We start from the raw sequence: 14,324 nt of genomic DNA on the forward strand, positions 1-14,324 counted from the left end.
TGTGTACAGGGAGTATAGTAGGTGGCTAAGTACACAGCCTTGTGGGGCCCCAGTATTGAGTAATATTGTGGAGGTGGTGTTGTTGTTTATTCTTACTGATTGTGGTCTGTGGATTTGAAAGTAGAGGATCCAGTTGCAGAGTGAGGAGCCAAGTCCTAGGTTATGGAGCTTTGATATGAGCTTGGCTGGGATTATGGTGTTGAAGGTGGAGCTGTGGTCAATAAATAGAAGTCTGATGTAGGAGTCCTTGTTGTCGAGATGCTCTAAGGATGAGTGTAGGGCCAGGGAGATGGCGCCTGCTATGGACCGGTTGCGGGGGTATGCGAATTGCAGTGGATCAAGGCGTTCTGGGAGTATGGAGGTGATGCGCTTCATGACCAAACTCTTGAAGCACTTCATTACGACTGAAGCCAGGGCCACCAGATTGTAGTCATTGAGGCATGTTGCCTGGTTTTTCTTTGGCACAGGTATGATGGTGGTCTTCTTGGATCAGGTGGGGACCTTGGGGCGGAGTAGGGACAGGTGAAAGATGTCCGTGAACACATCTGCCAGCTGGTCCGCGCAGGCTCTTAGTGCACGATCCAGGGATCCCGTCCGGAACCAGGGATCCCGTCCGGAACCATCACCTTCCGAGGGTTCACTTTCTGGAAAGCCAGTCTGACTTCGGAAGCTGTGATGGTGGATATGGGTGCGTTATGGGCTGCTGGGACACTAGACAGCAGATCATTAGTTTCCTGCTCAAACCGATGAGTTCATCAGGGAGGGTTGTACTGCTGCTGGAGATACTGTGCAGCTTCGCTTTGCAGCCCGTTATGTTGTTTCGGCCTTGCCACAGCCGCCGAGTCTGTAACGCTAGTCTGTGACTCTAGCTTGGTCTGATACTCTCTCTTGGCATCTTGGATGCCTTTGGAGGTCGTACCTGGATTTCTTGTATAGGTCAGGGTTGCCTGACTTGAATGCCTCAGACCTGTCCTTCAGTAGGGAGTCAATCTCGCGATTTAGTCATGGTTTCTAGTTGGGGAACGTACCTACTGCTTTCTTTTGTCACGTAGTCGTCCACACATTTGCTGACGAAGTCTGTGAAGGTGGCGGCATACTCATTTAAGTTGGTCGCTGAGTTTTTAAATATGGACCAGTCCACTGTCTCCAAGCAGTCATGTAGGGGCTCTACTGTTTCCTCGGACCAGCACTGCATGGCCTTTTTAGCTGGATTCTCCCATGAGTTTCTGCCTGTATGCCGGGAGAAGGAGCACCGTCTTATGGTCAGATTTCCCAAAGTGCGGTCAGGGGAAGGAACGGTAGGCACCCTTGATTTTTGAGTAGCAGTGGTCAAGCATGTTGTCGCTCCTGGTGGGCAGGAGATGTGCTGGTTACACATTATTCACATGTTCACTAAGTAGATGGGCGGCACATTGGCACAATGGTTTGCACTGTTGCCTTACAATGCCAGGATCCAAGTTTGATTCCGGTCTTGGGTGGCTGTGTGGAGTTTGCAAGTTCTACCTGTGGGTTTCTTACAGGTGCTCCAGTTTCCTCCCACATTCCAAAGATGTGCAGGTTAGGTGGATTGGCCATGATAAATTGAAATGAAAACAATGGAGGGACAGACATTAGGAGGTAACAAGTGTGATGGATAAGGGGAAATTAGTGGATATAGTGTATTTGGATTTTCAAAATACATTGAAAAAGATGCCACGCAACAGGTCATTAAACAAAACTAGGACTCATGGGATTGGGGTAATATAGTAGCCTGGATTGAGGATTGTTCAAGTGACAGAAAACAGAAAGTAGCTACTTTCTGTAGGGGCAGCAGGGTAGCATGGTGGTTAGCATAAATGCTTCACAGCTCCAGGGTCCCAGGTTCGATTCCCGGCTGGGTCACTGTCTGTGTGGAGTCTGCACGTCCTCCCCCTGTGTGCGTGGGTTTCCTCCGGGTGCTCCGGTTTCCTCCCACAGTCCAAAGATGTGCGGGTTAGGTGGATTGGCCATGCTAAATTGCCCGTAGTGTCCTAATAAAAGTAAGGTTAAGGGGGGGGTTGTTGGGTTACCGGTATAGGGTGGATACGTGGGTTTGAGTAGGGTGATCATGGCTCGGCACAACATTGAGGGCCGAAGGGCCTGTCCTGTGCTGTACTGTTCTATGTTCTATTTTGGGTTGGCAGGCTGTAACTAGTGGGTTACTGCAAGGATCGGTCCTTGGGTTTCAGCTACTTACAACCTGCACCAGTGATTTAGATGAGAGGACTAAGTGTGATGTATCCAAACTTACTGATGATACAAAGTTAGATGAGAAAGAATGCAGTGAGTGTATAGGCTTCAGAGGAGTACAGACTGGTTGGACGAGTGTGCAAGGCCATGGCAGATGGAATAAAATTTAGCAATGTGCATACTTATTCACGTTTTTGTGAAAAATAAAGCAGCAAAATAGTTTTTGATGGTACAGGGTTGGGAAATATTTGTATTTTTAGAGGTTGTACATGTGTCACAGAAAATTAACATGCCGTTACAGCAAGCAATTAGAAAGGCAAATGGTATGTTAGCATTTGTTCGAAAGGGATGGGACTATAAGAGTAATGGGTTGTTTCTATAATTATACAGGGTATCCGTGAGGCCACACCTGAAAAATGGTGTGCAGTGTTGGTCCCTTTATCTGAGGAAGGACTTACTTGTCCAAGAGCGGGTTCTGGGAAATGAGGGAATTTTTCTCTGAGGGATGGTTGAGCAGACTAGACCCATGTTCCTTAGATTTTAGAAGAACAAGAGGTGATATATTTGAAACATATGAAATTCTTAAGATACTTGACAGGGAAGGGTGTATAATGAGACAACAATGCCCTGGTTTGGAAATCTAAAACATGGCATCAAAGTCTGAGAATAAGAGATCGGTCATTTGGGACAGCAATTATGCTAAATCTCTTCACTGAAGGGCTGGTGATTCTTTGGAATTCTCTATTCCAGAAAGCTGTAAATGCTCAGTAGTATATTCGAGACAGAGATCAATAGATTTTGGTACTAAGGGAATTAAGGGATATGGGTATAGTGAAGGAAGATGGATTTGAGGGAGATTATTTATTATTGTGTTGAAAGGTGAAAACAGGTTCAAAGAACTTGTCTACCCCTGCTGCTGTTTCTTATGTCTGTATATACTGTAATTTGGAAAATGCTGCACAACTCAAAAGGCTGAGATGGCTCTGTCAGATGGCGTTCTTTCAGATTGTTCAGCATAATGTAAGCTGCATACTGGAGCAGGACCCCACTTAGCTGCTTGATACAGTGGTGTATATCAGTACGTCGGATCTTAATGTTATCCACGGTATTAAAATGAAAGAATCCAGTTGTGTAGAAGTTTAGCGTAGTGCTGAATTTGACTTACAGATTTTGAATTGTGAATTTGCTGGAGGAGTTGGCGAAAGCCTATGATCCCATCCTTCATCACTTGCAGCTTCCTGCACATTACTCAACATAGCTAGCATGTCTATGTTATTCAAAGTGTAATTGGTAGAACGAAGTGCAAAACTTACTCATTTTGCCCTCTAACATGTCCTTGGCTTCCCTCTCCTGTCATTAATTGTTGAGCAAATACATGACAGCTCTAGGACTTTGAGATGCAGCATGCAAATCTGATTGACCTTAATTTATTCTCATATTATAATCACAAAAATTCTTCACAACTGTTCTGCTCTTTTAACAAGATTTAAATTAAATCACATATATGTTAGAGAAAGAGGGGGTTTTGTTTATATATTGTATAATCATTTGGTCATACAGAATAATATTTATTATTGTCACAAAGAGGCTTACATTTATACTGCAATGAAGTTACTGTGAAAAACCCCTAGATGCCACACTCCAGCGCCTATTTGAGTACACAGAGTTCAGAATGTCCAATTCACCTAACAAGCAAGTCTTTTGGGACTTGTGGGGAGCAATCGGAGCACCCGGAAGAAACCCACACAGACAGATAGAATGTGCAAACTCCACACAGACAGTGACCCAAATTTGAGCATTGCTGGAAAAAGAGACATGTTATCAAAGCCTTTCACCTGCCTCATCAGGGTAACGATGAAAGATAAACCAACAGTAAAGGGAACAACAATTTATACTACATGACAAATGAGTGTTGATTGGTTGGCAAGTGGACATTGATTGGTAGGCTTTTGTCTTTAAGACAGAGAAAAGACAAGACAGAGAAAAGACAGAGATAGATAGGTTCTTGATTAATAAGGGAATCAGGGGTTATGGGGAGAAGGCAGGAGAATGGGGATGAGAAAATATCAGCCATGATTGAATGGCGGAGCAGACTCGATGAGCCAAGTGGTCTAATTCTGCTCCTATGTCTTATGGTCTTCTGCTAGAGGCATTATCATGGAAAAAGCAGAGAACAATTTTGGCAACATCAGGTTCGATTCCAGTCTTGGTCACTGTCTGTGATGAATTTGCACACTCTCCCCATGTGTGCGTGGGTTTCCTCCGGCTGCTCCAGTTTCCTCCCACAGTCCACATATGTGCTGGTTTGGTGGATTGGCCATGCTAATTTTCCCGAGTGGACAAAGATATGTTGGTTAGGTGGGGTTATGGGGATTGGATGGGGGAAGTGAGCCTGGGCCGGGTGCTCTGAGAGTCGGTGCAGGCTTGACGGGTTTAATGGCCTCTTTTTGCACTGTATTCTATGGATTCACATGCTAACTCTTTGCCAGATCTCTCCAATTAGTCCCACTCTCCTGTTTATGCATAGTCCTGCATTTTATTTTATTTTTCAAATACATTTTCAATTCCATTTTGAAAGTTACTTTTGAATTTGATTCCATCACAGTTTCAGGCAGATCATATCAACTCACTTGAAAAAAAATCTCACAGAATTGCAGTTATACTACAGTGCAGGAGACCTCTCGGCCCATCGAAACTGCACTGATACACGAAAGGCTTTGACCTGCCCACCTAATCCTACTTGCCAGCACTTGGCCCATCGCATTGAATGTTATGGTGTGCCAAGTACTCATCCAGGTACTTATTAAAGGATGTGAGGCAGCCCACCTCTACCACCCTCCCCCATTCTTCTACCATCCTCCCTAGTTTTTTGTTTGACAAATGATCTTAAATTTGTGTGCACTAGGATTTGACCTTTCTGCTGATGAACACAGTGTCTCCCTACCTATTTTATGAAAATCCTTCATAATATTCAACATCTCTATTTATTCTGCCCTTAACCGTCTCGGTTCTAACGACGTTTCACAGGACGGCAGTCTCTCATGCCTGACACCATCTAATTAATGCACAATAACACACCTTTAACACACTTTGCAGCACAGTATCCACTGACGGCATTACAGGGCGTTAACGCTGTGAGGATGGTTGAGAAAGTAGATCATATTGGGTTTTTTTTTTAAATGTCATCAGTCGGGGCTGGAGTTGTAGGTAGCCCAGTTCTCCAAAGTCAAACCCAAAAGTAGGTGTGCAAAGAAAAGGGGCGCCATTTTTTTCAACCTTGAAATCCCTGAAATTCAAGGTTCGTAACTATTGAATGCCTGCATGTTTGACGCTGATATTTGTGTGGGAAAGTTAAATGATTACAGATTTTTTGTTACGAACGGCTTGTCGTATTGGGAATGATCAGCAGGCGCTTGCTGGTGTGGTTTAAAACGATGCGATTGAAGCCGGGACCACATGCTGAGCAGGCCAGCCGCCGTTGTACCGTTGTGTGGGGGGAAGAGGCAATATGCAAATAAGGAGGTTTTAATACAACCGCACTTAAGGAGGAAACAATGTTGTTCTGGTTTCTGACAGTTGCCCGCATGTAACCCCAGGAGGAAAAAAATAAAATGTGCAAATAAGAATACTGGTCCAAACTATTCCCCCCTCCCCCTTTTCTGGGACTGATTAACAGATGACATCGGGTTACAAAAAAAATGTACTTGGACATTTTAGTTCGGATCTGAGGCAGTTGGGTTGTTTGGTCGAGAGGTGTCGCTCTTTTCCAAAGAGAGACTTTCTGATCCAAAATTCAACTTGGAGCGATTCTTTCGCACAAGACACAATCCCCAAATTCTGATACTAAACCACCGAGACAGCTTTTGACAAGCGATAAAGTATTCATGCAAAACAACCCTAATGTCATTCTGATCGGAAATGCTAGTTTCTCCATTCTGCCCATAGATGCTGCACAAGTGCACGCCTGCTCCATTCAAACAAGCTCGCGGCTAACCTGAGATTGGCCTCAAGCACACATTCCTTGCCTGTTCCTCAAAACCCCCTCGACATCCCTATGGTACAGGAAGGAGTTTGCAGACTGGAGATTCATTGCCTTTAAAAAGAAAACACAGTTTCTGCGAAAAGGGTGTTCAAATTAAGGAAAGACCAGCCCACAGATCTGCAGGGGTAGTGGCGACACTTTTGTATGTAGAATTGAGTCTGATTTTAACCTGAATCAGTCCGAAGTAATTCCACAACATCACAGGCTCGAGAGAGACCCGCCACCCCCCTCCCTCCTTCCCTCCCTCCCTCCTCCTCCTCCTCAAGTTGGAGCAGCATAATGTTGGCCCTTACGGTTGTCCCTCGTCTTCTCCAAGCACCGAACACTCCCAACATTTAATTCTCTCAATGTGCCTCACACTCGGCAAACGCACTGTTGGTTAACATTCACCTTTAGAATGTCAGCCCAAATAATGTGCTGCTATCAACAAAATGGTTATTAAAAATCCACTTTTAAAAACGAAAAGTAAGATACCCCCAACCTAGAATCGGTGTGTTAAGGGTCCGTCCTTAACATGGCGAGTGCTCGCATCTTCTCCTGATATTCCTACTGATGTCCAAACAACACTGGCCACTGGTTAACTGCTCTTGACAACCTCCCCGCCCATCATTGGGGATGGGACGTTTTCCAGAATGCCTCTCTCAGTCCCAGGGATGGGACGTTTTCCGGAATGCCTCTCTCAGTCCCAGGGATGGGACGTTTTCCAGAATGCCTCTCTCAGTCCCAGGGATGGGACGTTTTCCGGAATGCCTCTCTCAGTCCCAGGGATGGGACGTTTTCCAGAATGCCTCTCTCCGTCTCAATGTGAACCCCAAGCTCCTGGTGTGGCCTTTCACACTCACCCACTCTTCCTCAATCTTGGCTATTGCCACCTCCAAAGTTGCACTCTCTCTCTCACACACACACACGTGGTTATGATTCATAGATTTTTTTTTGTAAATGTCTATTCAAACGTTCAATTATGTGAACGGGGCGGGGAAGATGGGAGGGGCGTTTGGTGAAGGATTTTCACAGGAGCGCTGAGAAATAGTTGTTTGTTGTTTTCCCCCCATTCTCGGCTTTGACCTTTTGCTCTCCTTCGCCATTGGATAAGACCTTGGCTGATCTATTTGTGTTCCAAATTCAACATTCCCATCTACCCCCTCCCCCCCCCAATCAAATCTTGGCTTAACAACATTGACCTATCTCTGCCTATTTCTGGACTCACCCACAAAGAGGAAACAATTTCCAGGTCCACCTTGTCCAGACTGTCAGGAGCTTATATATTTCAATCTAGTTACCCCCTCATTCTGCTAAACTCCAGTGGACACCTATCCTCATAAGACAACCTGTTTCACTTGACTGAGTGCCGACGGGAAATTGGGTCCATAGAGGTCAATGCTGTCAATAAAGCTGGTAACGGTGATTTTTGATCCATTAATAGGAAAGAGTGGAATATTGCCCTCTTCCTGTTCATATGGGTCAGATTCAAAAATACACTCCAATCATGCAGAGGTTAGTAAATGAAATATAAAAATACTCCCCTGTCGTTTAGGAATCGGGCTTTGATCGGTGCACTCAATCGGAATAGCCTTCATCAGGAACCATTTTAAACTAGTGTGAATTCAGCCACTTTAAACTCATGTGAATCCAGACACCTTAAACGAGTGTCAGTTCAATCACCTTAAAAGAGGCTGGTAGCACAGTGGGTTAAGACAACTGGCTTGTAATGCAGAACAAGACCAGTAGCGCCAGTTCAATTCCCGTACCAGCCTTCCCGAACAGGCGCCGGAATGTGGCGACTAGGGGCTTTTCGTAGTGATTTCATTACAAGCGATTATTATTAACTAGTGTGAATCCAGTCACCTTAAACCGTTCAACCATCTTAAACTAATGTGAATTCAATCACTGAACCTAGTGTCAGTTCAACCACTTTCAATTCGTGCCAGCTCAATCACCTTAATCTGGTATAAATTCAACCACATCAAACGGTTCAACCTCCTTAAACTAGCGTGAGCTCAACCACCAGAACGTCAGGCGGACTTCAAACCTCGTTCCGAAGTGTTCTAATCTGACCCACTACCTCTACTGATAAATTTGAAAAGTGAGAGGATATTTCTTGGGAGGGTCTCGGATTGTCACTCATTGCCCCGACCTTGCTCACGATTTTGTGATCTGATGTATGCTCCTGTAAAAATGACCACTTTGCCAAGTTGAGAATGAAACCACCCCCCTTTACCATCAGAAAATCAGTCACCAAGGAATAGGGTTGGGGTGGAGGTCGTATTTGAACTGGCCTGTTCTCTGTCTAGCATCTCTCGGCCTGTCACTCCACACATATCAGTCCATGGCTGGCTGCTGCTGCAGCAGTAGACATGGAGGCCAACAGGGGATCCCAGTTCATTCCTCGGAGCATGGACGCAGATACCACACCGGGTTGGCCCCGCTGGCTCGTCTCTGATGTGGGGGCCGATGTTTTACAGGCATGGAATATATTTTTAAAATCACGTGAGGAGGGGTATTCCCGCCCTCGAGGTTCACGATTAGCAGGCCGATTAAGTATGATCCCCATGTGTGGATTCAAATGCTCTCCCCTGGCCGGGCAACCGCGGTCCAGAAATGAGCCAACTGTGCCCCATGGACTCCACATGCACCAGTCTGAATCCTCTGTGCTAGTACAACCGAGCTCAGATCTGTTTTTATCACCTTCCTTTAGAATTCACCCAGGGCAGTTACCAGCTGTTATCTAAAGTCAAACAAGAGGTGCTCCAAAGAATGATGTCACCGTCACATTCGTATTTACAAAACTACTTAATTCTGAAATGCTTCCAAAGTGCAGCACGCAGCCCAAGAACACAGTTCAGTGCATTGAAGCCCTGACTGCAAATTGGGTTCACCACGGCACGTTAAGTCTAAACCGCCCTCAAAGACATGTCATGTTCAGTCTTGGCCAAGCATGTCCAATTTAGGATTAATTGCCAGAAATAGGATATGCAATTATTCCAACAGAGAAGAGCAAAAAAAAACTGGTTGAGTTTGCCACCATATGTGTTACTGATCTCACTGTTCTCAGACACTGCAGCTTTCAATAAACAGTAAAATGTTAAGCCCCTGGAAGTAAATTTGACTCGGTAAAGGGCACTGTCCACCGTTGTTCTACACACTGGTCACGCACATTGAGCGAGTTTCTATGCAAACAATCCTGAATGTGGACCCTAAATACCGTTTCGAGAAGATATAACCGAACTCTGCGCTGTTGAAGGCGGCCTATTTTCCCTCTTACAGCTGCAACGGGCTCGGGTGTTTATATTTGGGTGCGAGTTTCCAGACTCGCTCTTCTCTGCGTTTTACTGAACCGCAAGGACACATACGGAGTTTCCATCCACAGCTCTCTGGAGTACCACTTGGCCGCTGCTGCACCCACCCTGAGCTTCGACACAATGTTGCGTTTACCCTTCAGCAAGACAGACAGGACAGGCCCAGGGCAACTTAAGGATGCTGCCAAGTGGGGCTAAGATCTGTCGAGAGCGGCCCGTGTGTCTACAATCCCGGTTAACACAGCCGCCTTAAACACCGCGCTGAGTGCAAAACTTTACACTAAACGGTTGGAGACGATTTTATTTTATACCAAGTGCGAAATCGTGACACCCAGTTCAACTTGTTCCGTTTCTGCTGTGTTTCCCTAGTTTGAAATGTGTTTTGTTTCTTTGCTTCTGTTTTGTAAATAGTTGCTTGTATAGAAGGCAAGTGGGGAGCGGGCGGGCAAGAGGATGTCAGGATTTGCAGAACCCTTTCATGCAGAAGTCTCCCTCCTCACCCCCCCCCCCCCCCCCCCCCCCCCAGCAGAATTCCTCACTACCGATATTTCGATTGACTTAACTTGTGGGGGCTCGCTCTCAGAGTGGAACGTCTGACACCCGCAGTGTTTACAGAGCTGCTGGATTCTGCTGGTCTGACCTCCCCTCCTCCCCAGCACCCCAGCCAACAGGCTTGGATCCCGAGATCCAGTAGCAATCAGCCTCTATCTGCCTATTTTTCTGCCCTATCTTTCCTCTTCCAATTTAAATCTCTGGCACACCCCACACAAACACACACTCTCTCCAAGCAGTTCCCTGTAATCAATGGACCCCTCCTCCTTTTACTGGCGGACCTTTCTGTTGACCTATTTGCTTCTCACTGCACCCTACCCCCCACCCCGAGCCCAGCAACGTGAAGAGAAACCAGCTCCCAGCGTCTTTAATGCAAACCGTATGTGTTTCTGCACGAACTGCTTTCTATATATTCCAGACCTTTCCAAGAGTTCGCGCAACAACAACGAACGACAACCAAGAGAAAACAAAACACATTTGCCCACTCAATTCACTCTGAACCTCCTTTCTCCCAACTTTGACCCACTCTGGGGGCACATTTAAGGCAGACTTCGAAACAGAAAAAGGCCAATCCCCTTACCGTGACAGAGCTGACCATGGCATCCGTGTGAATCGGTGGATGCGCGCCGACATGAAGGTGAAAGAAAATGTTGTCGTTTAAAAGAAAAAGCTGTGGCCTCAATGGTCTGAGCTGGCGACGGAGCGCAACTGGAGACGGCTCATCTTGTCGATGAGTCTCGGTGACTGGATGAGTGAGTGAATGTGTGAGAAGGAGAGAGAGAGAGAGTGAGCGAGAGAGAGAGAGAGAGAGATCTGGGGAATGTGCTGCTTTACAAGTAACCAGTCAGATGGTTGTGTACTGGGAGTATTAACACACACACTGCCGTGACCTTTAACGTTTGACACCCACACAGGGGCCCAGTGACAAGCTGACGCCAACCGCTGTCCCGGGTACTGATCCACTGCCCTGTGCCCCCCACCCTCAACACACCCACTTCCCTTTTAGCAAAACGTTTTAATCATCCCAGGTCCGGCAGCGCGATTCAGACGCGATTTCGTGGAAGGGTGAATCTGTCGTTCCCGGAGTAGAGAAGGGGGATCTGGAGCCGAAGGCTATAGGATCTGGGCCAAACATTGAACACAAACTATTACATACTTGCCTTTTTATTCTCTCACTCTCTCCTTGTCTATTTCTCTCTCTCTCCCGCTCCCTTTCTCTCCCTCTGCTCCATATCTCTCGCTGTCTCCAGTTCTGTCTCTCTGTCCTCTTTATGTGTATCTCTTGCTGCCCCTACCTCTCTCCTTCCAACCCCCCCGCCCCCCTCACACACGTGCATTGAAGTATTGGGCAATGGCATGGAGGGAATAGCCTTTCTCATTGATGTGGGACAGCGTGGTGCAGTGTTTAACGTGTGGATGCAGCCACATACACACACCCCTGCAATGCTGCCAACTATTATAACGGAGATTTGCACTTTGGCCTTGCTGCAGCCGGCCTGTACTCCGCCACTGTCATGCACTTTCCTGTTCCCCTTTTGCTGTTTCAACTCACCCATTTTACACCAGGGTATGCGAAAGGTGTTGCAGGTCGATGCGTAAATCCATTCCAAGTAGCAACATAAAGTCTGGTCATTACAAACGATCAGCTTCCATCTTCACCGAGACCCAGTCCAGTTTACCTGAATATTTCAGGCACTGCGTTCATAAGAGTCGGTTTCTGTGTGCACACACAGGTAACATGTCTTCAAAACATCACCTTCCCTTTGGGGCAAAGCAACTTTGCACGCACCAGTGTCATTTGACAGTTCGGTTGAAACACCGGTTTGCCTCCAGGAAGTTGAGATCATTTAACTTTTCCAACAGGTGTAGCAGCACTCCCAACGAAACCGACATTTTTCAGGCAATCTAATACACCGGCTCGGCACTTTGATGTTCCTGATGCTGCCAGAGAGTTAACATGTCAATGTAAATCGATTGGATTTCCAAGGTATGGGGGCATAGGTGTTTAATAGTGTGAGGAATGCGATATGAGGTACATGCAGGGAGAAAGGACAGCAATAATTACTGTTTTGCAAATAACACCACCTCAACACACATACACACAGCATGGTAGCACAAGTGGATAGCACTGTGGCTTCACAGCGCCAGGGTCCCAGGTTCGATTCCCTGCTGGGTCACTGTGTGGAATCTCCATGTTCTCCCCGTGTCTGCGTGTGTTTCCTCCGGGTGCTCTGGTTTCTTCCCAGTCCAAAGGTTAGGTGGATTGGTCATGATAAATTGCCCTTAGTGACCAAAGATTTAGGAAGGGTCATTGGGTTAAGGGGATAGGGTGAAGGTGAGGGCTTAAGTGGGTCGGTGCAGACTTGATGGGCTGAATGGCCTCCTTCTACATTGTATGCGAGTGGACCAGAGTAGCACCAACAGCATGGGGTTTGAACCTCTTGAGGCTGCTTCCTCACCAAACCTCAGTGAATAATGACCAAGGCATACCTTCAGGAAGACAAATGAAGAAGATACATCATATGTATTGCCAGTCTTAGTGGGCTAAAATGTCATTTTAGTATGATATCCTCTAGCTATTGAGGATGACCACAGGGGTTTGAATTACTCCTTTGGTTCACATTCTCTTCACTATTTGTTTTTGTACAGTTATCGGTTCAGGGAGAGCTGAGAAACTTGATTTAGAGTCTTCATTCTTATCTGGCATTTCATAACTGGTGGCTTTTATCCACACTCCTGATTTGTTAATTGGTGGATTGACACGTTCCATATATTAAATTCTAACTCAGTGATCATTTATGCAAATTATACTGGAGCCAATCAGTTGCATGAGCTTTCCTAATGTTCTTCAGGGATGGAAATCTGAGGGGCAGCACGGTGGCTCAGTGGTTAGCATTGCTGCCTCACGGCACTGAGGTCCCAGGTTCGATCCCGGCTCTGGGTCACTGTCCGTGTGGAGTTTGCACATTCTCCCCATGTTTGCGTGGGTTTCACCCCCACAACCCAAAGATGTGCAGGGTAGGTGGATTGGCCATGCTAAATTGCCCCCTAATTGGAAAACATGAATTGGGTACTCTAAATTCTATAAAAAGGGACGGAAATCTGCCATCATTACCTGGTCTGGCCTTCATGTAACTCCAGACTCATCGTAGTGTGATTGGTTGACCTTTATCTGTTGTTTGAAAGGGTCTAGGAAACCACTCAGTTCAAGGGCAATTAAGGATGGGCAACAAATGCTGGCCTTCATCCAGCAAAATAATAAAAATATATTCAGTTATGGTGCATTTCAAATGGTGCGACTGAGCTGCGTTTCAGCTCAGCTGCAATGAAAGTTGAGACATTGGCCACCAGACGGTGCATTATGACTAGACCCACAACTGCTATTATGGAGTGGGCCATCGCTTACAGCTCTGCACAAAGCCAAGTTGAGCCATACCCTTGTCTGCTCCTTCAGAGTGACAACAGGCTCTGAGGCAGGCCTACATTGCAGCAAGCCACCCTGTATGCATAACTGCACACTCCCCCAATGAAGTTCTCACCTTGATGCTGTACAACAGAAATCATCTGCAATGTTCTCTTCCAGGGAGCTGGCACGCTGGCTGGTTATCCTTACCCTCTTGCCTGGCTGTAGCCCACTTGTCGCTGGTGACTCATCAGTTCTACATTACCCACTAAAGTATGCACATTGTCAGCATCTGAGCTGACACCTAATGAGCGTCAGGTCAAGTGATGGTGTTTTATCATTGTGTGCTCTTGTTTGTGCTCTTCTGGACAGCACTGGTTGGCCAGCCGTGAGTTCTTGAGTATCTGAAAGAATTAAAGCAGAATGGGAGGGTTGAGCTGTGGGAGGGGCCAGGTGTTGACTGGATAGCAAGAGATCCATGATCACAAGATCTATGGATACTTCATAGCAGCTTGAGGGGTGAGGGTACATAAGGCAGGACTATACCATCATCCTGGATTTTCTCAGCAATGTCAGTTGCAACAGCCTGTTACTGCCAGCCCAGTGATTTGCAGTATCCTCTCTTGCAGTGGCCTCAGGAGATGCAGGGATGTCTGTTCCCCACTGGTTCACTGCTGCTGCCTACATGTGAAATAGTGAGTGTGTTGCAAAATTTCAAGTGCTGAATGATCTGGAAGCCGCAAGATATAATTTGAAGATGTTCCCTATTCCTTATATTCATTCAGTAATACAAATTATGCTACTTGTATTTCAGGTTTTTAAA

At 46.3% G+C, this 14,324-nt stretch overlaps 1 protein-coding gene across 3 annotated transcripts in view; it reads right to left on the reverse strand.

Moving 5' to 3' along the window:
- ntf3 (neurotrophin 3) overlaps positions 1–11,806 on the reverse strand; it is a 47,909-nt gene extending 36,103 nt beyond the window's left edge. Inside the window, exon 1 of one of the 3 annotated variants that reach the window (XM_038811200.1) lies at positions 11,651–11,806. In XM_038811200.1, the coding sequence (XP_038667128.1) occupies positions 11,651–11,731 (81 nt within the window). In that variant the 5' untranslated portion in view covers positions 11,732–11,806. Of the gene's footprint in view, positions 1–6,731; positions 7,135–10,678; positions 10,880–11,650 lie in introns of those variants that run through there. The other 2 variants (XM_038811201.1, XM_038811202.1) reach the window with 2 other exon arrangements.
- Between the last annotated feature and the right edge of the window lie 2,518 nt (positions 11,807–14,324).

Source organism: Scyliorhinus canicula, chromosome 11, assembly GCF_902713615.1.
Source record: "Scyliorhinus canicula chromosome 11, sScyCan1.1, whole genome shotgun sequence".
In the NCBI taxonomy this organism is placed as follows: Eukaryota; Metazoa; Chordata; class Chondrichthyes; order Carcharhiniformes; family Scyliorhinidae; genus Scyliorhinus; species Scyliorhinus canicula.